This window comes from Salvelinus fontinalis, chromosome 1 (assembly GCF_029448725.1).
Source record: "Salvelinus fontinalis isolate EN_2023a chromosome 1, ASM2944872v1, whole genome shotgun sequence".
Lineage (NCBI taxonomy): Eukaryota > Metazoa > Chordata > Actinopteri > Salmoniformes > Salmonidae > Salvelinus > Salvelinus fontinalis.
In genome coordinates, this window is record NC_074665.1 from 60,152,210 (window position 1) to 60,169,228 (window position 17,019).

At 44.2% G+C, this 17,019-nt stretch overlaps 1 protein-coding gene across 5 annotated transcripts in view; it reads left to right on the forward strand.

Annotated features, from left to right (window-relative positions):
- The first annotated feature begins 378 nt into the window (after window positions 1-378).
- LOC129858946 (tau-tubulin kinase 1-like) overlaps window positions 379-17,019 on the forward strand; it is a 37,629-nt gene continuing 20,988 nt past the window's right edge. Inside the window, exons 1-13 of one of the 5 annotated variants that reach the window (XM_055928214.1) lie at window positions 1,208-1,627; window positions 2,456-2,543; window positions 3,536-3,694; window positions 4,093-4,240; window positions 4,991-5,064; window positions 5,304-5,447; window positions 5,871-5,975; window positions 8,258-8,323; window positions 8,499-8,591; window positions 8,895-9,020; window positions 10,036-10,193; window positions 14,704-14,908; window positions 15,297-15,478. In XM_055928214.1, the coding sequence (XP_055784189.1) occupies window positions 3,587-3,694; window positions 4,093-4,240; window positions 4,991-5,064; window positions 5,304-5,447; window positions 5,871-5,975; window positions 8,258-8,323; window positions 8,499-8,591; window positions 8,895-9,020; window positions 10,036-10,193; window positions 14,704-14,908; window positions 15,297-15,478 (1,409 nt within the window). In that variant the 5' untranslated portion in view covers window positions 1,208-1,627; window positions 2,456-2,543; window positions 3,536-3,586. Of the gene's footprint in view, window positions 789-1,207; window positions 1,628-2,455; window positions 2,544-3,535; window positions 3,695-4,092; window positions 4,241-4,990; window positions 5,065-5,303; window positions 5,448-5,870; window positions 5,976-8,004; window positions 8,070-8,257; window positions 8,324-8,498; window positions 8,592-8,894; window positions 9,021-10,035; window positions 10,194-14,703; window positions 14,909-15,296; window positions 15,479-17,019 lie in introns of those variants that run through there. The other 4 variants (XM_055928198.1, XM_055928222.1, XM_055928207.1 and 1 more) reach the window with 4 other exon arrangements.

The following is a 17,019-nucleotide window of genomic DNA, read 5'->3' on the forward strand; positions in this document are numbered from 1 at the left end:
TGCCATGACTTATGCCAGGTTCATGATATCTGAATGAGTGTGACTAGCAAAATCAATGACTGCCCGCTGGAGGTCAAGGACCCTGGGCGCATGCCCTACTGTACGTGTCTGGTTGTTGATGATTAGGTCAACTACACGGTTTAGATTTGAGTGACTATCAGTGACTGACATAACAAGTGGAAAACTGCTGATGCATTCTACCTTTCTAACACTCAACAGTAAATTGAGTACCCCCTCCAAAAAAAAAAAGTCGGTAATCTGCATATAGGCAGAGGCGCTTCGGTCCTGAAGGCCAAACGTCAAGGTTAAATGTACGAATGAGAACTGGAATTTATCTGTCGAAAAACAGTGCCCTCTTGCGTGTAAAATGAATCTACACAAAGGAGGAGGCCATGGTTAGTGACTCAGTGAGACCGTTGTGCACTAGTGCATTTTTGCATTTGCCTAATATCCTACAGACACACTGTTCGTTTTGGTGCTGCTACTGAATCTGCTATTTATGGAACATTTCACACAATTCATAATTTCTCAACAGGCGCTTATCGAGCGCCGTGCGCTCCTCACGTTACCACGCAACAACCATCCATGGTCATGCAAGACCGCGCGCGTTGCGTAATGGGAGAATCTCGGTGATGCTGATTCAGAGGAGTAGAGGCGTATAACGGGGAGGATGGAGAATGGTGCAACGATAACCGACACATATGTCATTAACACGACCTCGCACAAGGACTGATGCACCTCTCAAATGCCTCGTGGACCGAGGCCCTACAACGACGTCAGAAGATCAGGTCTGGATACAATGTTTTGCTCTTTGTTGAATTGATGTAGATGATCTTGCGGACATAAAGAACATCCAAGGCATTGGCACTTTGTCAATAATGCTGAATACAAGGTCGCTCGCTTTGGTATGATAACTTGGGAGAGCAACGCCACTTCGATGCGCTGTTTCTAGAGAATAAAGCAGTGTCACTCCACAACACAGTTATTGGCAATGATGCCAGATGACGTAAGGAGCTTGAACATAACAATTAGTATATTTTACATCTATATAACAAGAATCATGAATAATTTAGAAAGAATCATCATAATGCAGACTTACGTCAGTGATTTGAGTCGCTCACAACATGAGGTGTAGTCTTTTACAACCATCTAGTCGGGTCCCTTTGCATCGGCTTTCCCGACTATAAACGACATTTCCCAAAGTGCAACTCGCGACTTGCCACGCAGTGGAACGTTGCATGGCGGCTGATTGACTGATATTGATCCAATGGGTGATTCCTGAAATATGTTTTAGGGGCGGAGTAAAGGTACACAACCTGTCCATTGGCCAGGGGCGCAGGGCGATGGTGAATGTTGATACTTGGAAAACGTCAATCCTAGAATTAGAACTCTGTATGGGCTGTGCGCACCGCCTGCCGCTTGGATGGTAACCCTCCCTATCCGTTGAGAGAGCGCCGAAACTGCAGTGCGGAGAAAATGTAACAGTAGGAGGAGAATGATAGTATAGTTTATAGGCCTAGGGACTGCTGTTAGTTGCGATGGAGGAGAGGTTGTGTCTTATGGAATGATATCTAAGGAAAGCCTATTGGAAACAGAACGGATCCCACCCTGTGATTGTAGCAGTAAGGTGAGAGCGCAAATTACAAGTAATTCATAGGCCCAACATTAGACAGTGCAGTGGCCTACTAAAATGTTACACCCTTTTCCTAATTCTAAATATAAATGTAGCTGTAAAATGTAGCCTAGTTACATACTTGAAAATGATCACAGGGTTTTCTTAGTAGCCTACTATGATAATGGATTTTGGGTGTTGCAATTGACCAGTCTATTTTTTGTGATGGGGTTCATTATAGATTTAGAAGAATATAAAGACATGGTTTAAATATTGGCATACTAAAAGTGTTTTGCCAACACTGGGTGTATGGTATTGGAGTCGTTCAATCCAAAGTCCCCAATGCAGGTGCACTTTACTTTAATCACCCAAGTGTAAATTGACATTATTGAACCTCGAGGTAATTGCATGACAGAGTTAATTAACTTGAACATTGCTTTATTACTTTGCATTGTTGCATTGAGTGTACCTTCAGCACATTAACTGTCTATGGCAGCGGGAAGCTTCCACACTAGTGTAAGGCTCAGGATGTTCTCTCCTGCTTCTGCATTTGATTTGGGAATGCTTTTAGCCCAGCTGTTCTAATAAAGGTAACTGCCAAAATAAAGGAAACATGAGTAAACGAGGGATATAAGTTATATTGAAATCAGGTGCTTCGACACAGGTGTGGTTACTGAGTTAATTAAGCAATTAACATTCTATCATGCTTAGGGTCATGTATAAAAATGCTCAGTTGCCCATTATTTTGGCTACCATGGCTAGAAGAGATCTGAGTGATTTTGAAAGAGGGGTCTCAAAGGAGCATAAGGGATTTAAAGGGTGTCTATGTGTTTGTCTCACCAGATCTCAACCCAATTGAACACTTGTGGGAGATTCTGGAGCAGTGCCTGATACAGCATTATCCACCACCATCAACAAAACAACAAATTATGTAATTTTTTTGTGGAAAAATTGTCGCATCTCTCCAATAGAGTTTCAGACACTTATAGAATCTATGCCAAGGTGCCTTGAAGCTGTTCTGGCTCATGGTGGCCCAACACCCTATTAAGACACTTTATGTTGGTGTTTCCTTTATTTTAGCAGTTACCTGTAGGTATGCTGTCTGGCAGGTAGCACAAGCCTAAAGCAGTGTTTCCCAACTACAGTCCTCTAGTACCCCAAACAGCACACATTTTTGTTGTTGCCCAGGACAAACCCACTTGATTCAACTCATTGAGGGCCTGATGATTAGTTGAATCATGTGTTCCTGTCTGGGGCTACAACAAAAAAGTGTATTTGAGGACTGGAGTGGGGAAACACTGGCCTAGAGAATGCCAGCAAGTGTGTTAAATGAGGGGTGCTGCGGCGCTGTCCTTGGCCAGCACAGTGCTGTAATGAGTGGTGCTGTCCAATGTGCTGAAAAGACAGCTTCAGTCACACCTATGCCTATGGATTTCATTTGTAGCAAAATTGCATGCAATCTATCTAATATTTTAGCGCTAACTGTTGCTGTCCCTAGTGCTGAATTTGTGACCAACACATTTGTTTTAAACGTGGGTCGCAGTGCTTTCCGTGGTGCTGAATTGTTGTTAAGCGAGTATAGCGGTGCTGCCTGTGGTGCGGAATTTTTGTTAAGCACGGATAGCGGTGCTGTCCATGGTGCCAAATTGTTTACTTATGACCACATAGACATATTTGGGGTTCAGAGACCTTAGTGACATGTCGACAGTTTACCAGGAGACCGAGGCTAAATCTGAAGGCTGAGGCTAAATCTGCTGCTCTTCCTGACATATTGGTTTTGTGGCCTCATTGTATTGTCAAGCTTGTACCTTGTTTTAAAATGAGTTAGTCAGTTTAGAGTATGCTTTTTTTAATTCATAATGTATGTGTCGTATACTCTATTTGTGTATGTTGTAGCTTACATTACTGTGTTCTTCTTCACAGGTAAATGGCTGAATCAAGTTGGGAGCTGCTGTGTCTCTGTCTGGCCGACCAATGCAGTGCGTAGGGACGGCCGCCCAGCCCGACGAAAACATGAACGGAGCGGGGGAGCAGGTGGACATCCTACCCCCAAACTGCTTGGTAAAGGACCGATGGAAAGTGGTGAGTTTGGTTTTATCTTCAGAGACATTTTGATCATGTAATTGACTCTCAGCTGAGTGACTGGTGGAATAATTAAGCAATTGATTAAAATGAAACTCATAATGCAAGAGTTGAGAGTCCCTGATTTAGAATGTTCCTTAACCTGATGAGAACTAGCCTGGTCACAGATCTGTTGGTGCTGTCTTGCCAAATGATATGGTCATTGTTAGGCGTGACAGTGACCATAAAAGTTGTCAAGACAACACCAACAGATCTGGGACCAGGTTAGTGGAGAACTAGCATTTTCTAAATGTTCACTTCAAAGAACAGGCAGCAAACAGTAAGAAGCAGGCATCCACAATCCTCACTTTTCTACTGTGTTTATTCCACCCTTATCTCTCCTCTGCCACCATTCCCAGCTGAAGAAAATTGGTGGGGGAGGTTTCGGGGAGATCTACGAGGCGTTGGACCTGCTGACCAGAGAGAATGTGGCTCTCAAGGTAGAGTCAGCCCAGCAGCCTAAACAGGTCCTCAAAATGGAGGTGGCTGTCCTCAAAAAACTGCAAGGTAAGGGCCTATGTGTTTGAGCAGTAACACACAACCACACATACAGCTGTGTGTCTGTGTGGTTACGTGGTAACACCACTAATACAAGCATGTATTAGAACCTCAAAGGTTGTGGGTTCAATCCCTGTGACCTTTGCCACTTTCTCTTCTCCTGCACTATATATCACCCTTTGTGATGAAATTCCACTCTGCTGTTATGAAAAAGAAACTGCAAGGTAAGGGCAGGCAGATACCAGGGACAGATAGGGTTCACTAAGGACATGATCAATCAATGACAACATCACCTTGTACATGAATAAGCATGGCAAGGTTAATTAAGTTGTCTGGCTATGGTCTGATGTGATGTGAGGTAAACATCTGTCTGTCTAACCATTTGATTAGTGTGACGGGCAAGGTTGTAGGTGTGGTGATTGTTTGTTCTGTTCTGGCGTTTGATGGTAGGTAGTCAATCAGTTGACATGTCTGCTGCACTGGGGTTTATAATGCTTTGTGCAAAATTATATTCTGGCAGTGAGTGTTTCACATCGTCAATCTCTTAGGCAGTATTTATTTTGGGGTATTTCTGTGTCTGTCAGCTTTGCTTGTTCTGGTCTGTTGTCCCAAAAACAGATGCAAAAAGAACGTCATCTTAATCTTAAACATCCAACTGAATCAGTTGTTTAACTGTGATTGTACAAGTAGATTCGTAGCTAGCTCATTTTATAATGACTGTATAATAACATTTACACTAACCTCTCACTTCTTTCACAGGAAAAAATCATGTCTGTAAATTCATTGGATGTGGAAGGAACGAGAAGTTTAACTATGTGGTCATGCAACTTCAGGTAACCATCTATCAGAACAGTCTGATACAATTGCTTTAGGTAGAGAGAATCGTAGCCAAGGCTACAACTAAGTAGAAAAAAATGAATGAAAATATTTCTCTCCCTCTATCTCCCTGCTCTCCCTCTCCCCCCCCCTCTCCCTCCCCCTGTTTTCTCTCATCTCTCCCTACCCTCCCTCCCTCTGACCCCTCCATCTCCATCTCTCCCCACACCTTCCCCCTCCCTTCTCTCCACCCCAGCAGGGGAGAAACCTAGCGGACCTGAGGAGGAGTCAACCCCGCGGCACCTTCACCATGAGCACCACGCTACGCCTGGGCAAACAGATCCTGGAGTCCATAGAGGCAATCCACTCTGTGGGCTTCCTGCACAGAGACATCAAGCCTGTAGGTGGCCCTCTCTGTAGCACTTTACCTAAAGCCTGCAGGTATAAGGCATTATGATGTGTGGTTATAATGCATTGTAAGACTAATTAATCTATTCTAGAGTCCATATAGGTCATTGACTCTGTGGGATTCCTGCACTAAGATATCAAGCCTGTAGGGGGCACTTTACATGTCAGAGATAGAGAGGGGTGGGTGAGAGAAAGAGCAAAGATGTGAGATAGAGAGAAATGGGGGTGAGATAGAGAGAGTGGGTGTGGGATAGAGAGAGAGAGGTGTGTGTGTGTGTGAGAGAGATTGTGAGAGAGAGAGGGTGTGAGCTAGGGTCATGTCTATACACTGACAGAGAGAAACACTGCTTTGGGCTTCACCTGTTGATACGCCTGTGATGTCCTCGACTCTGTTTCTTTGTTGTTGTTTTCCCAGTCAAACTTTGCCATGGGTCGACTCCCCTCCACCTATAGAAAGTGCTTTATGTTAGACTTTGGCCTGGCTCGCCAGTACACCAACACTACCGGAGAGGTCCGACCAGTAAGTAGCCGTGGAAGGATTTTGTTGATTTAATTTATTATGTTATGTTAATATTTAAACCTGTTGAATCATTCTAGCAAGAATATAGGACATGGGGTATGAGGTTTGCTGTTTTGGTGTTGAGTTAGGAGGGGTAGTTCACACAACCTGGGGGTAGTGGCAATGGGTTTTTTGCACAGGAAATGCTTGGTCCTCAGGGCACTGTGGGTAGGAGAATAGGAAAGCACAGGGCATGTGCCTATTTGTGATGTGATTAATAGTTGGCTAGCCTGATACAGACGGATCTAGAGTTGGCTAGCCTGATACAGGCTGATGTAGAGTTGGCTAGCCTGATACAGGCTGATGGAGAGTTGGCTAGGCTGATATAGGCTGATGTAGAGTTGGCTAGCCTGATATAGGCTGATGGAGAGTTGGCTAGGCTGATATAGGCTGATGGAGAGTTGGCTAGCCTGATACACGCTGATGTAGAGTTGGCTAGCCTGATATAGGCTGATGGAGAGTTGGCTAGCCTGATACAGGCTGATGGAGAGTTGGCTAGCCTGATATAGGCTGATGTAGAGTTGACTAGCCTGATACAGGCTGATGGAGAGTTGACTAGCCTGATACAGGCTGATGGAGAGTTGGCTATGCTGATACAGGCTGATGTAGAGTTGGCTAGCCTAATACAGGCTGATGGAGAGTTGGCTATGCTGATATAGGTTGATGGAGTTGGCTAGCCTGATACTGGCTGATATAGAGTTAGCTAGCCTGATACAGGTTTATGTAGAGTTGGCTAGCCTGATATAGGTTGATGTAGTTGGCTAGGCTGATATAAGTTGATGTAGTTGGCTAGGCTGATATAGGTTGATGTAGTTGGCTAGGCTGATACAGGCTGATGTAATTGGCTAGGTTGATATAGGTTGTTATAGGTGGATGTAGTTGGCTAGGCTGATATAGGCTGATGTAGAGTTGGCTAGGCTGATATAGGCTGATGTAGAGTTGACTATGGTGATATAGGCTGATGTAGAGTTGACTATGGTGATATAGGCTGATGTAGAGTTGACTAGGCTGATATAGGCTGATGTAGAGTTGACTAGGCTGATTTAGGCTGATGTAGAGTTGACTATGGTGATATAGGCTGATGTAGAGTTGACTAGGCTGATATAGGCTGATGTAGAGTTGACTATGGTGATATAGGCTGATGTAGAGTTGACTAGGCTGATATAGGCTGATGTAGAGTTGACTAGGCTGATATAGGCTGATGTAGAGTTGACTAGGCTGATATAGGCTGATGTAGAGTTGACTAGGCTGATATAGGCTGATGTAGAGTTGACTAGGCTGATACAGGCTGATGTAGAGTTGACTAGGCTGATATAGGCTGATGTATAGCCTGAGCCACAGTGGAGATTCTTTCTGCTTTTCTTTTTGCTGACTCAGCCTCCACTCATCGATTAGAAGGGCAGGTCTGTACTGCAGATTTAGAACAGCAACTAGACCACACACACACACGTACACACACACACACACACACACACACACACACACACACACACACACACACACACCCACACACACACACACACACACACACAAACACACACACACACACACACACACACACACACACATACAGTACATATACAGTATACATATACACACACCCACACTGTTGTAAATTCTAACATGCAGTTTCTAAGGTAATATTCCTAGGACTACCTACCTAATGGAATGGGTGTTATTATCAAGGTCAAAACTGTCATCCTCCACTCTTGAGCCAAAATGGTGATACAGATTCCAGTTATTGTATCAGAGATTCCAATGACCATAAGAAACTACAAATATTAGGAAGATATCACAGGAAAATTATACATTTAAATGATGCCTTATGCTTTGTAAATGCATTAGTTCATAGTTTGTTACTGTAAATTACTGCAACATTGTTTCATATATTATATGTTCACAAAGTGTTGATGTTAATAAAGCTTTTACAGTTGTTTTGCTGCAATGTGATGCTGTCCTTTTTTCACCAGTGTGATTTTATGTTTTGCAGTTTTGCTGTTCCTTTTTGGCCTTTTCTGTTCGAAGCGCATGCTTGTGATCCGTCTCATCAGTAAGGTGCTTGATCCCATTTCAGATTTTATTATCTCTCCCTGCCTGAGATATTTTCCATATCCTTCCTTGTCTCTTTTGAGTTTTTAATTTAAATACTTTATTTCCATCAATCTTTTTCTTTCTAGTTGTCAGTGTGAAATTCTTTTAGGTTTCGTGCTGAAAAGAGAATTTACCAAATTTTATTTTTCCAGCCCAGAACTGTGGCGGGATTTCGGGGCACTGTTCGTTATGCTTCAGTAAATGCTCATAAAAACAAAGTAAGTGTCTTTTTGGGTTCGAAAAATGCAATGCACTACAGATTAATTTAGACCTGAGGGTTTTGTGTAACATCAGTTTGTCAGGAAATCCAAAATAACTGTTGCAGATGTACTTCAGGAATTCTACAAAGTCATGAAAATAATTAATTTATTAATTTATAATTTAACTTCTCAGGAAATGGGTCGCCATGACGATCTATGGTCGCTATTTTACATGTTGGTGGAATTTGCAGTCGGTCAGCTACCATGGCGAAAAATAAAAGATAAGGTGAGCTACTGTCTATTGCAGTTTCGGTTATTTCCAATATTTCTGTATCCTGGTCCAGTGGACCCAAAGGGGTGCACATTGTTAGCACTACACACCTGGTTAGACTAAACAACTCATCATCAAACCTTTGATTAGTGGAATCATGTGTGTCGTGCTAGGGCAAAAACAAAAATCTCTCCTTTGGGTCCCCAGGAACAGGATTAAGAATCTCTGCAGTAGAGAATGGTTACTGGTGTCGACTGGTGTCTTGCTGGGCTCAACTCATTTCTAATGGTATCTACTGTATCTCTTGTGTGTCACCAGGAGCAAGTGGGTCAGATTAAGGAGCGCTACGACCACAGAATGCTGCTCAAACACATGCCTTCTGAGTTTCATGTTTTCCTGGATCATGTTTTAGGCCTTGACTACTTTACCAAACCAGATTACCAGGTACGTACGTTCACTTGAAAAAGAAAAGGAGCTCAAAATGCAAAAATGTTATAACCTAATATCCAACGTTTCGACAGACACGCTGTCTTCATCAGGGTATAATGACAAACACTGCGGGTCACTAGTTTATATAGTGTCAAAGGACACACACAGGTGTCTGTAATCATGGCCGGGTGTGGCCTGATATCATTGGTTAATTCTTAGATAGAAATACGTACTGTTCACACCCTGCATGTGGATTCACCTTGTTTATCCCCACTGAACCTTGCTTTTCTGCGTTCACTTCAATAGCAGAGTCAACAAGACCTGGAAGTGTGGCAATGTGAGACTAACTCCCATACCCGCTCTCTTAAGTTTCAGTAATACAACTACATTATGTAGAAACTAAACAAAAGTAAATAACTTTTAGTACTTAAAGTAAAGCCTATTATTTTATAGCGTTGTAGGTTTGATTGAATTCCACCTTCTTTATTTATTATTATTATTTTTTTAATTTTACCCCCTTTTCTCCCCAATTTTCTTGGTATCCACTTGCTAGTAATTACTATCTTGTCTCATCGCTACAACTCCCGTACGGGCTCGGGAGAGACGAAGGTCGAAAGCCATGCGTCCTCCGAAACACAACCCAACCAAGCCGCACTGCTTCTTAATTAACACAGCGCGCCTCCAACCCGGAGGCCAGCCGCACCAATGTGTCGGAGGAAACACTGTGCACCTGGCTCCCTTGGTTAGTGCGCACTGCGCCCGGCCCGCCACAGGAGTCGCTGGTGCGCGATGAGACAAGGATATCCCACCGGCCAAACCCTCCCTAACCCGGATGACGCTAGGCCAATTGTGCATCGCCCCACGGACCTCCCGGTCGCGGCCGGCTGCGACAGAGCCTGGGCACGAACCCAGAGTCTCTGGTGGCGCAGCTAGCGCTGCGATGCAGTGCCCTAGACCACTGCGCCACCCGGGAGGCTGAATTCCACCTTTATACCTTACTTTTTACATTTCTCTATGATCCTCTTTGCAGTTGCTGATGTCGGTCTTTGAGAACAGTATGAAGGAACGCATCATCACAGAGAACGAGTCTTTTGATTGGGAGAAGGGAGGGACGGATGGAGTGCCTCTGTCCACCTGCACGTCAACACCCCCTCAACAGAACACACGACAGACCCCCGCTGTGGTCGGGTAAGGAAATCAAAATGAGCTATTTAGGTTTATTACAAACGCATCAAAATAAAGACGAAGGCTGACGTTTTACGTGTCTCTAACAGATTGTGTTTTTTTTGTTCGTTTCTTTGCGTTGTTTGTAACTTATTTTTTTACTTATTTTGTACGTAATGTTGCTACTACCGTCTCTTATGACCGAGAATATATTCTGGACATCAGAACTGCGATTACTCACCACGAACTGGCAGAATCCTTTTTTTCCTATAACGAGCCCGACGAGCCCGACGTGAATGACATACTGCTTTCCCGGGAACAGGCCCAGATGCCCGTCATTTGCATAGAGAAGGCAGAGAAAAAGGGGCCAGAGGGCGGGCTGCCTTTTGAGAATTTGTAGGAGATCGAATAAACCCCCACTGCCTTCCATTCTGCTAGCAAACGTGCAATCTTTGGAAAATAAAATCGATGACCTACGTGGAAGATTAAACTACCAACGGGACATTCAAAACTGTAATATCTTATGCTTCACAGAGTCGTGGCTGAACGACGACATTATCAACATACAGCTGGCTGGTTATTCGCTGTATCAGCAGGATAGAACAGTGGCGTCTGGCAAGACAAGGGGCGGCGGACTATGTATTTTTGTAAATAACAGCTGGTGCACGATACTAGAGTATCTCATGATAAGCTGTAGACCACACTATCTACCTAGAGAGTTTTCATCTGTATTTTTCTTAGCTGTCTACATACCACCACAGACTGAAGCTGGAACTAAGATCGCACTCAATGAGCTGTATTCCGCCATAAGCAAACAGGAAAACGTTCACCCAGAGGCGGCACTCCTAGTGGCCGCGGACTTTAATGCAGGGAAACTTAAATCTGTCTTACCAAATTTCTATCAGCATGTTAAATGTACAACCAGAGGGAAAAAAACTCTAGACCACCTTTACTCCACACACAGAGACGCATACAAAGCTCTCCCTCGCCCTCCATTTGGCAAATCTGACCATAATTCTATCTTCCTGGTTCCTGAATAGTGCTCAGATGGAGCAGGTGCTAAGCTACGGGACTGTTTTGTTAGCACAGACTGGAATATGTTCTGGGATTCCTCCGATGGCATTGAGGAGTACACCACATCAGTCATTGGCTTCATCAATAAGTGCATCGATGACGTCGTCCCCACTGTGACCATAAGTACAAACCCCAACCAGAAGCCATGTAATACAGGCAACATCCGCACTGAGCTAAAGGCTAGAGCTGCCGCCTTCAAGGAGCGGGACTCTAACCTGGAAGCTTATAAGAAATCCCACTATGCCCTCCGACGAACCATCAAACAGGAAAAGCATCAATGCAGGACTAAGATCAAATCGTACTACACCTGATGCTTGTCGGATGTGGCAGGGCTTGCAAACAATTACAGACTACAAGGGAAGCACAGCCGAGAGCTGCCCAGTTACACGAACCTACCAGACGAGCTAAACTACTGATATGCTCGCTTCGAGGCAAATAACACTGAAACATGCAAGAGAGCACCAGCTGTTCAGCAAGACTGTGTGATCACGCTCTCCGTAGCCGATGTGAGTAAGACCTTTAAAAGGTCAACATTCACAAGGCCGCAGGGCCAGACGGATTACCAGGATGTGTACTGCGAGCATGCGCTGACCAACTGGCAAGTGTCTTCACTAACATTTTCAACCTCTCCCTGTCCGAATCTGTAATACCAACAGCTTTTAAGCAGACCACCATAGTCTCTGTGCCCAAGAACACTAAGCCAACCTGCCTAAATGACTATCGACCCGTAGCACTCACGTCTGTAGCCATGAAGTGCTTTGAAAGGTTGGTCATTGCTCACATCAACACCATTATCCCAGAAACCCTAGACCCATTCTAATTTGCATACCGCCTAAACATATCAACAGATGATGCAATCTCTATTGTCCTCCACACTGCCCTTCCCCATCTGGACAAAAGGAACACCTATGTGAGAATGCAATTCATTGACTACAGCTCAGCGTTCAACACCATAGTGCCCTCAAAGCTCATCAATAAGCTAAGGACCCTGGGACTAAACACCTCTCTCTACAACTGGATCCTGGAGTTCCTGACGGGCCACCCCCAGGTGGTAAGGGTAGGTAACAACACATCCGCCACACTGATCCTCAACACAGCGGCCCCTCAGGGGTGCGTGCTCAGTCCCCTCCTGTACTCCCTGTTCACTCATGACTACACGGCCAGGCACGATTCCAACACCATCATTAAGTTTGCCGATGACACAACAGTGTTAGGCCTGATCACCGACAACGACGAGACAGCCTATAGGAAGAAGGTCAGAGACCTGGCCATGTGGTGCCAGGACAACAACCTCTCCCTCAACGTGATCAAGACAAATGAGATGATTGTGGACTACAGGAAAAAGAGGACCGAGTGGAGCAGGTTGAGAGCTTCAAATTCCTTGGTGTCCACATCACCAACAAACTAACATGGTCCAAGCACACCAAGACAGTCATGAAGAGGGCACAACTAAACCTATTCGCCCTCAGAAGACTGAAAAGATTTGCATGTGTCCTCAGATCCTCAACAGGTTTTACAGCTGCACCATCGAGAGCATACTAACTGGTTGCATCACTGCCTGGAATGGCAACTGCTCAGCCTACGACCGCAAGGCACTACAGAGGGTAGTGCATACGGCCCAGTACATCACTGGGGCCTAGCTTCCTGCCATCCAAGACCTCAATACCAGGTGGTGTCAGAGGAAGGCCCTAAATATTGTCAGACTCCAGCCACCCAAGTCATAGACTGTTCTCTCTGTTGCCGCATGGCAAGCAGTACCAGAGCGCCAAGTCTAGATCCAAGAGGCTTCTAAACAGCTTCTACCCCAAGCCATAAGACTCCTGAACATCTACCGTAATTTCCGGACTATAAGCCGCTACTTTTTCCCACGCTATGAACCTTGCGCTTTATACAATGACGCGGCTAATTTATGGATTTTTCCCGCTTTCACAAATTCATGCCGCCAAAAAACTGAGCACCGTCACATAATGTGACGTAAATCGAGCGCGCTCAAACTTTCCATCATTCTGATTACGGTAGTCATTTTGTCACCCTCATCATGGCAAAGACACGGAGAAATGCATATGATGCAGCTTTCAATTTGAAGGCGATCGATCTGGCTGTTGGAAAAGGAAATAGTGCTGCTGCACGGGAGCCTTAATGAGTCGATGATAAGACGTTGGAAACAGCAGCGTGAGAAACTGACTTAGTGCAAAAAGACAACAAAAGTTTTCAGAGGAAAGAAAAGCAGATGGCCCGAACTAGAAAATGAGGCTTGGATGAGTTTGCCTCCGGATGAAAGTGAGGAGAGCGCAATGAAAACGATCCAACATCGGATGAAGCAATTCTGAGGCTCTTCAACTCCGACACCAAAGGAGATGACTTCAGTGGTTTCAGTGCACAGGAGGAAGATAGTGACCAAGGACTTTCTTGGTAGGCTATTGTTTACTGCTATTTAAAAAAAAAAAATGTTACAAGCCTGTTTCGTTAAAGCCTATTTATTTTTGTTACAAGCCGTGTTTCGTTAAAGCCTATTTATTTTTGTTACAAGCCGTGTTTCGTTTAAAGGCTGTGTAAAGTTCATTTGTTTCAATGTACCGGTAGGCACATGCGGCTTATAGACACATGCGGCTTATTTATGTACAAAAAAATAATAATAAATAAATTCAGTGGGTGCGGCTTATTTTCAGGTGCGCTTAATAGTCCAGCAATTACGGTAATCAAATGGCTACCCAGACTATTTGCATTCCTCCCCCCCTTTTGCACCGCTGCTACTCTCTGTTGTTATCATCTATGCATAGTCACTTTAATAACTCTACCTACATGTACATTTTACCTCAATTACCTCAACTAAACGGTGCCCCCGCACATTGACTCTGTACCGGTACCCCCCCTGTATATAGTCTCGCTATTGTTATTTTACTGCCGCTCTTTAGTTACTTGTTACTTTTATTTCTTGTTCTTATTTGTATTTGACATTTTTTATAACTGTGTTGTTGGTTAGGGGCTCGTATGTAAGCATTTCACTGTAAGGTCTATTGTATTCGGCACATGTGACTAATACAATTTGATTTGATTTGATTTGAACAGTGTATCAACAAGATTAAACAGCAGAAAGGAATTCAAATGGGATCACACTTAAGAACATTTTGGACACATTAATATTAAATATTAAAACATCCAGCTAGCCAAGAGATTGTACAATTCCCATTACCTATAGCCTAATTTACATTAAAAAATCAGGAACAAATAGTCCAATGCTGGGTTGTGATAATTCATTCAGGATTAGAATGCAGCTATGAGAATTTGTAGCACACTGTTTGCATTTGAAGTGGTACAGGATATTTTCGACAACACAAATTAATTTAATTGCCTGGTCGTTTTGTAAAAGAGAATGTGTTCTCAATAACTTACCTGATTAAATAAAGGCAATCAATAAATAAATGATAAAAACATCAGTGTATGTTCTGTGCTTTCCCAGGGTGGTGAACGTGACTCTGATTCCTGGGGAACTGCCGAGGGAGAACACAGATGACGTTCTACAAGATGAGCACCTGAGTGACCAGGAGAATGCTCCACCTGCAGTACCTAGCAGGCCTTGCGAGGGGACACGACCCCAGGCGGAAGGCGAGGCGTGGAACGACACCGACTTCAACCGCAACCAACTCAGGATCAGCATCAGCAAGGTACAGGAGGGACCATCTAATACATCCTCTGTGTATCTCACTTTGGTGATTGCAGCACTGTAAAACATGGCCTACTGTAAATATACTCAAAGTTAGAAATAAATGAAAAGGGCTAGTTTACTTTCTTGTTTGTTTTTAATTGCCATCTATTATGTTCAGAGGATATAGACATACTTGGTTGTAGATAGAGCAAGAGATATATTTCAGGTACTGTGTTTACCATGAATTTACAGTGCTCAAACATGGTAAAGCAAATAGTAAAGCATTTACAGTACAATTCAAGCTGCTATATACCTATAATACTTATTTGAAATGAGTCAACAGAATAGTTCTAACTCTTGACAGAGCTTTCTAACAGTGGTAACCCTAGAAACCCTCATTCCCCCAGGGACAGTTGGCTGCGGAGGAGGAGCCTGCTAGAGGGGTGTGTCCCGAGGCCCCTGTGGGTGGAGCTCCCCCAGAAATGACTGGTGCTCAGGTCTGCGCTCTGCGGTACCGGAGGATCAACAGCCCAGAGTCAGACCGTCTGTCCGCTGCAGATGGGAGACCAGACGTCTATGATAAACGAGGGTGAGGGCTCTATAGAGTGCAGACAAGTTATAATACACTTTTGTGCAGATGTATACTTTCTGTACACCATACATGCATGAAATTGATTTTATAAAGACCTTTTTGCATCAACACCAGCCTTACAATCAAATCAAATGTTATTTGTCACATGCGCCGAATATAACAGGTAGACCTTACATTGAAATGCTTACTTACCAACAATGCAGTTTTAAGATATATATATTTTTTTAAGTAAGCAATAAGAGTAACAAATAATTAAAGAGCAGCAGTAAATAACAATAGCGGAGCTATATGCAGGGGGTACTGGTACAGAGTCTATGTGCGGGGGCACCGGTGTCGAGGTAATTGAGGTAATATGTACATGTAGGTAGAGTTATTAAAGTGACTATGCATATATAATAACAGAGGGTAGCAGCAGTGTAGAAGAAGGGGGGGAATGCAAATAGTCTGGGTAGCCATTTGATTAGCTGTTCAAGAGTCTTATGGCTTGGGGGTAGAAGCTGTTTAGAAGCCCTTTGGACATAGACTTAGCGCTCCAGTACCGCTTGCCGTGCGGAAGCAGAGAGAACAGTCTATGACTAGGGTGGCTGGAGTCTTTGACCATTTTTAGGTCCTTCCTCTGACACTGCCTGGTATAGAGGTCCTGGGTTGCAATAAGCTTGGCCCCGGTGATGTACTGGGCCCCAGTGATGTACCGGGCCGTACGCACTACCCCAGTAGTGCCCTGCCGAGCAGTTGCCATACCAGGCAGGGATGCTCTCGATGGTGCAGCTGTAAAACGTTTTGAGGATCCATGCCAAATCTTTTCAGTCTCCTGAGATGGAATAGGTTTTGTCGTGCCCTCTTCATGACTGTCTTAGTGTGCATGGACCATGTTAGTAATGTGGACACCAAGGAACTTGACGGTCTCAACCTGCTCCACTACAGCCCCATCCATGAGAATGGGGGCATGCTCAGTCCTCCTTTTCCTGTCGTCCACAATCATCTCCTTTGTCTTGAGCATGTTGATTGAGAGGTTGTTGTCCTTGCACCACACGGTCAGGTCTCTGACCTCCTCCCTATTTTTTTCTTTTTTCTTTATTTAACTAGGCAAGTCAGTTAAGAACAAATTCTTATTTCAATGACAGCCTAGGAACAATGGGTTATCTGCCTTGTTCAGGGGCAGAATGACAGATTTTTACCTTGTCAGCTCGGGGATTCGATCTTGCAACCTTTCGGTTACTAGTCCAATGCTCTAACCACTAGGCTACCTGCCGCCCATGTGTCGGTGATCAGGCCTACCCCTGTTGTGTCATCAGGAAACTTAATGATGGTGTTGGAGTCATGCCTGGCCTTGCAGTCAGGAGTCAATCAATCAATCAATGTATTTTTAAAGCCCTTTTTACATCAGCCGATGTCACAAAGTGCTATATAGAAACTCAGGCTAAAACCTCAAACAGCAAGCAATGCAGATGTAGAAGCACGGTGGCTAGGAAAAACTCCCTAGAAAGGCAGGAACCTAGGAATAAACCTAGAGAGGAACCAGGCTCTGAGGGGTGGCC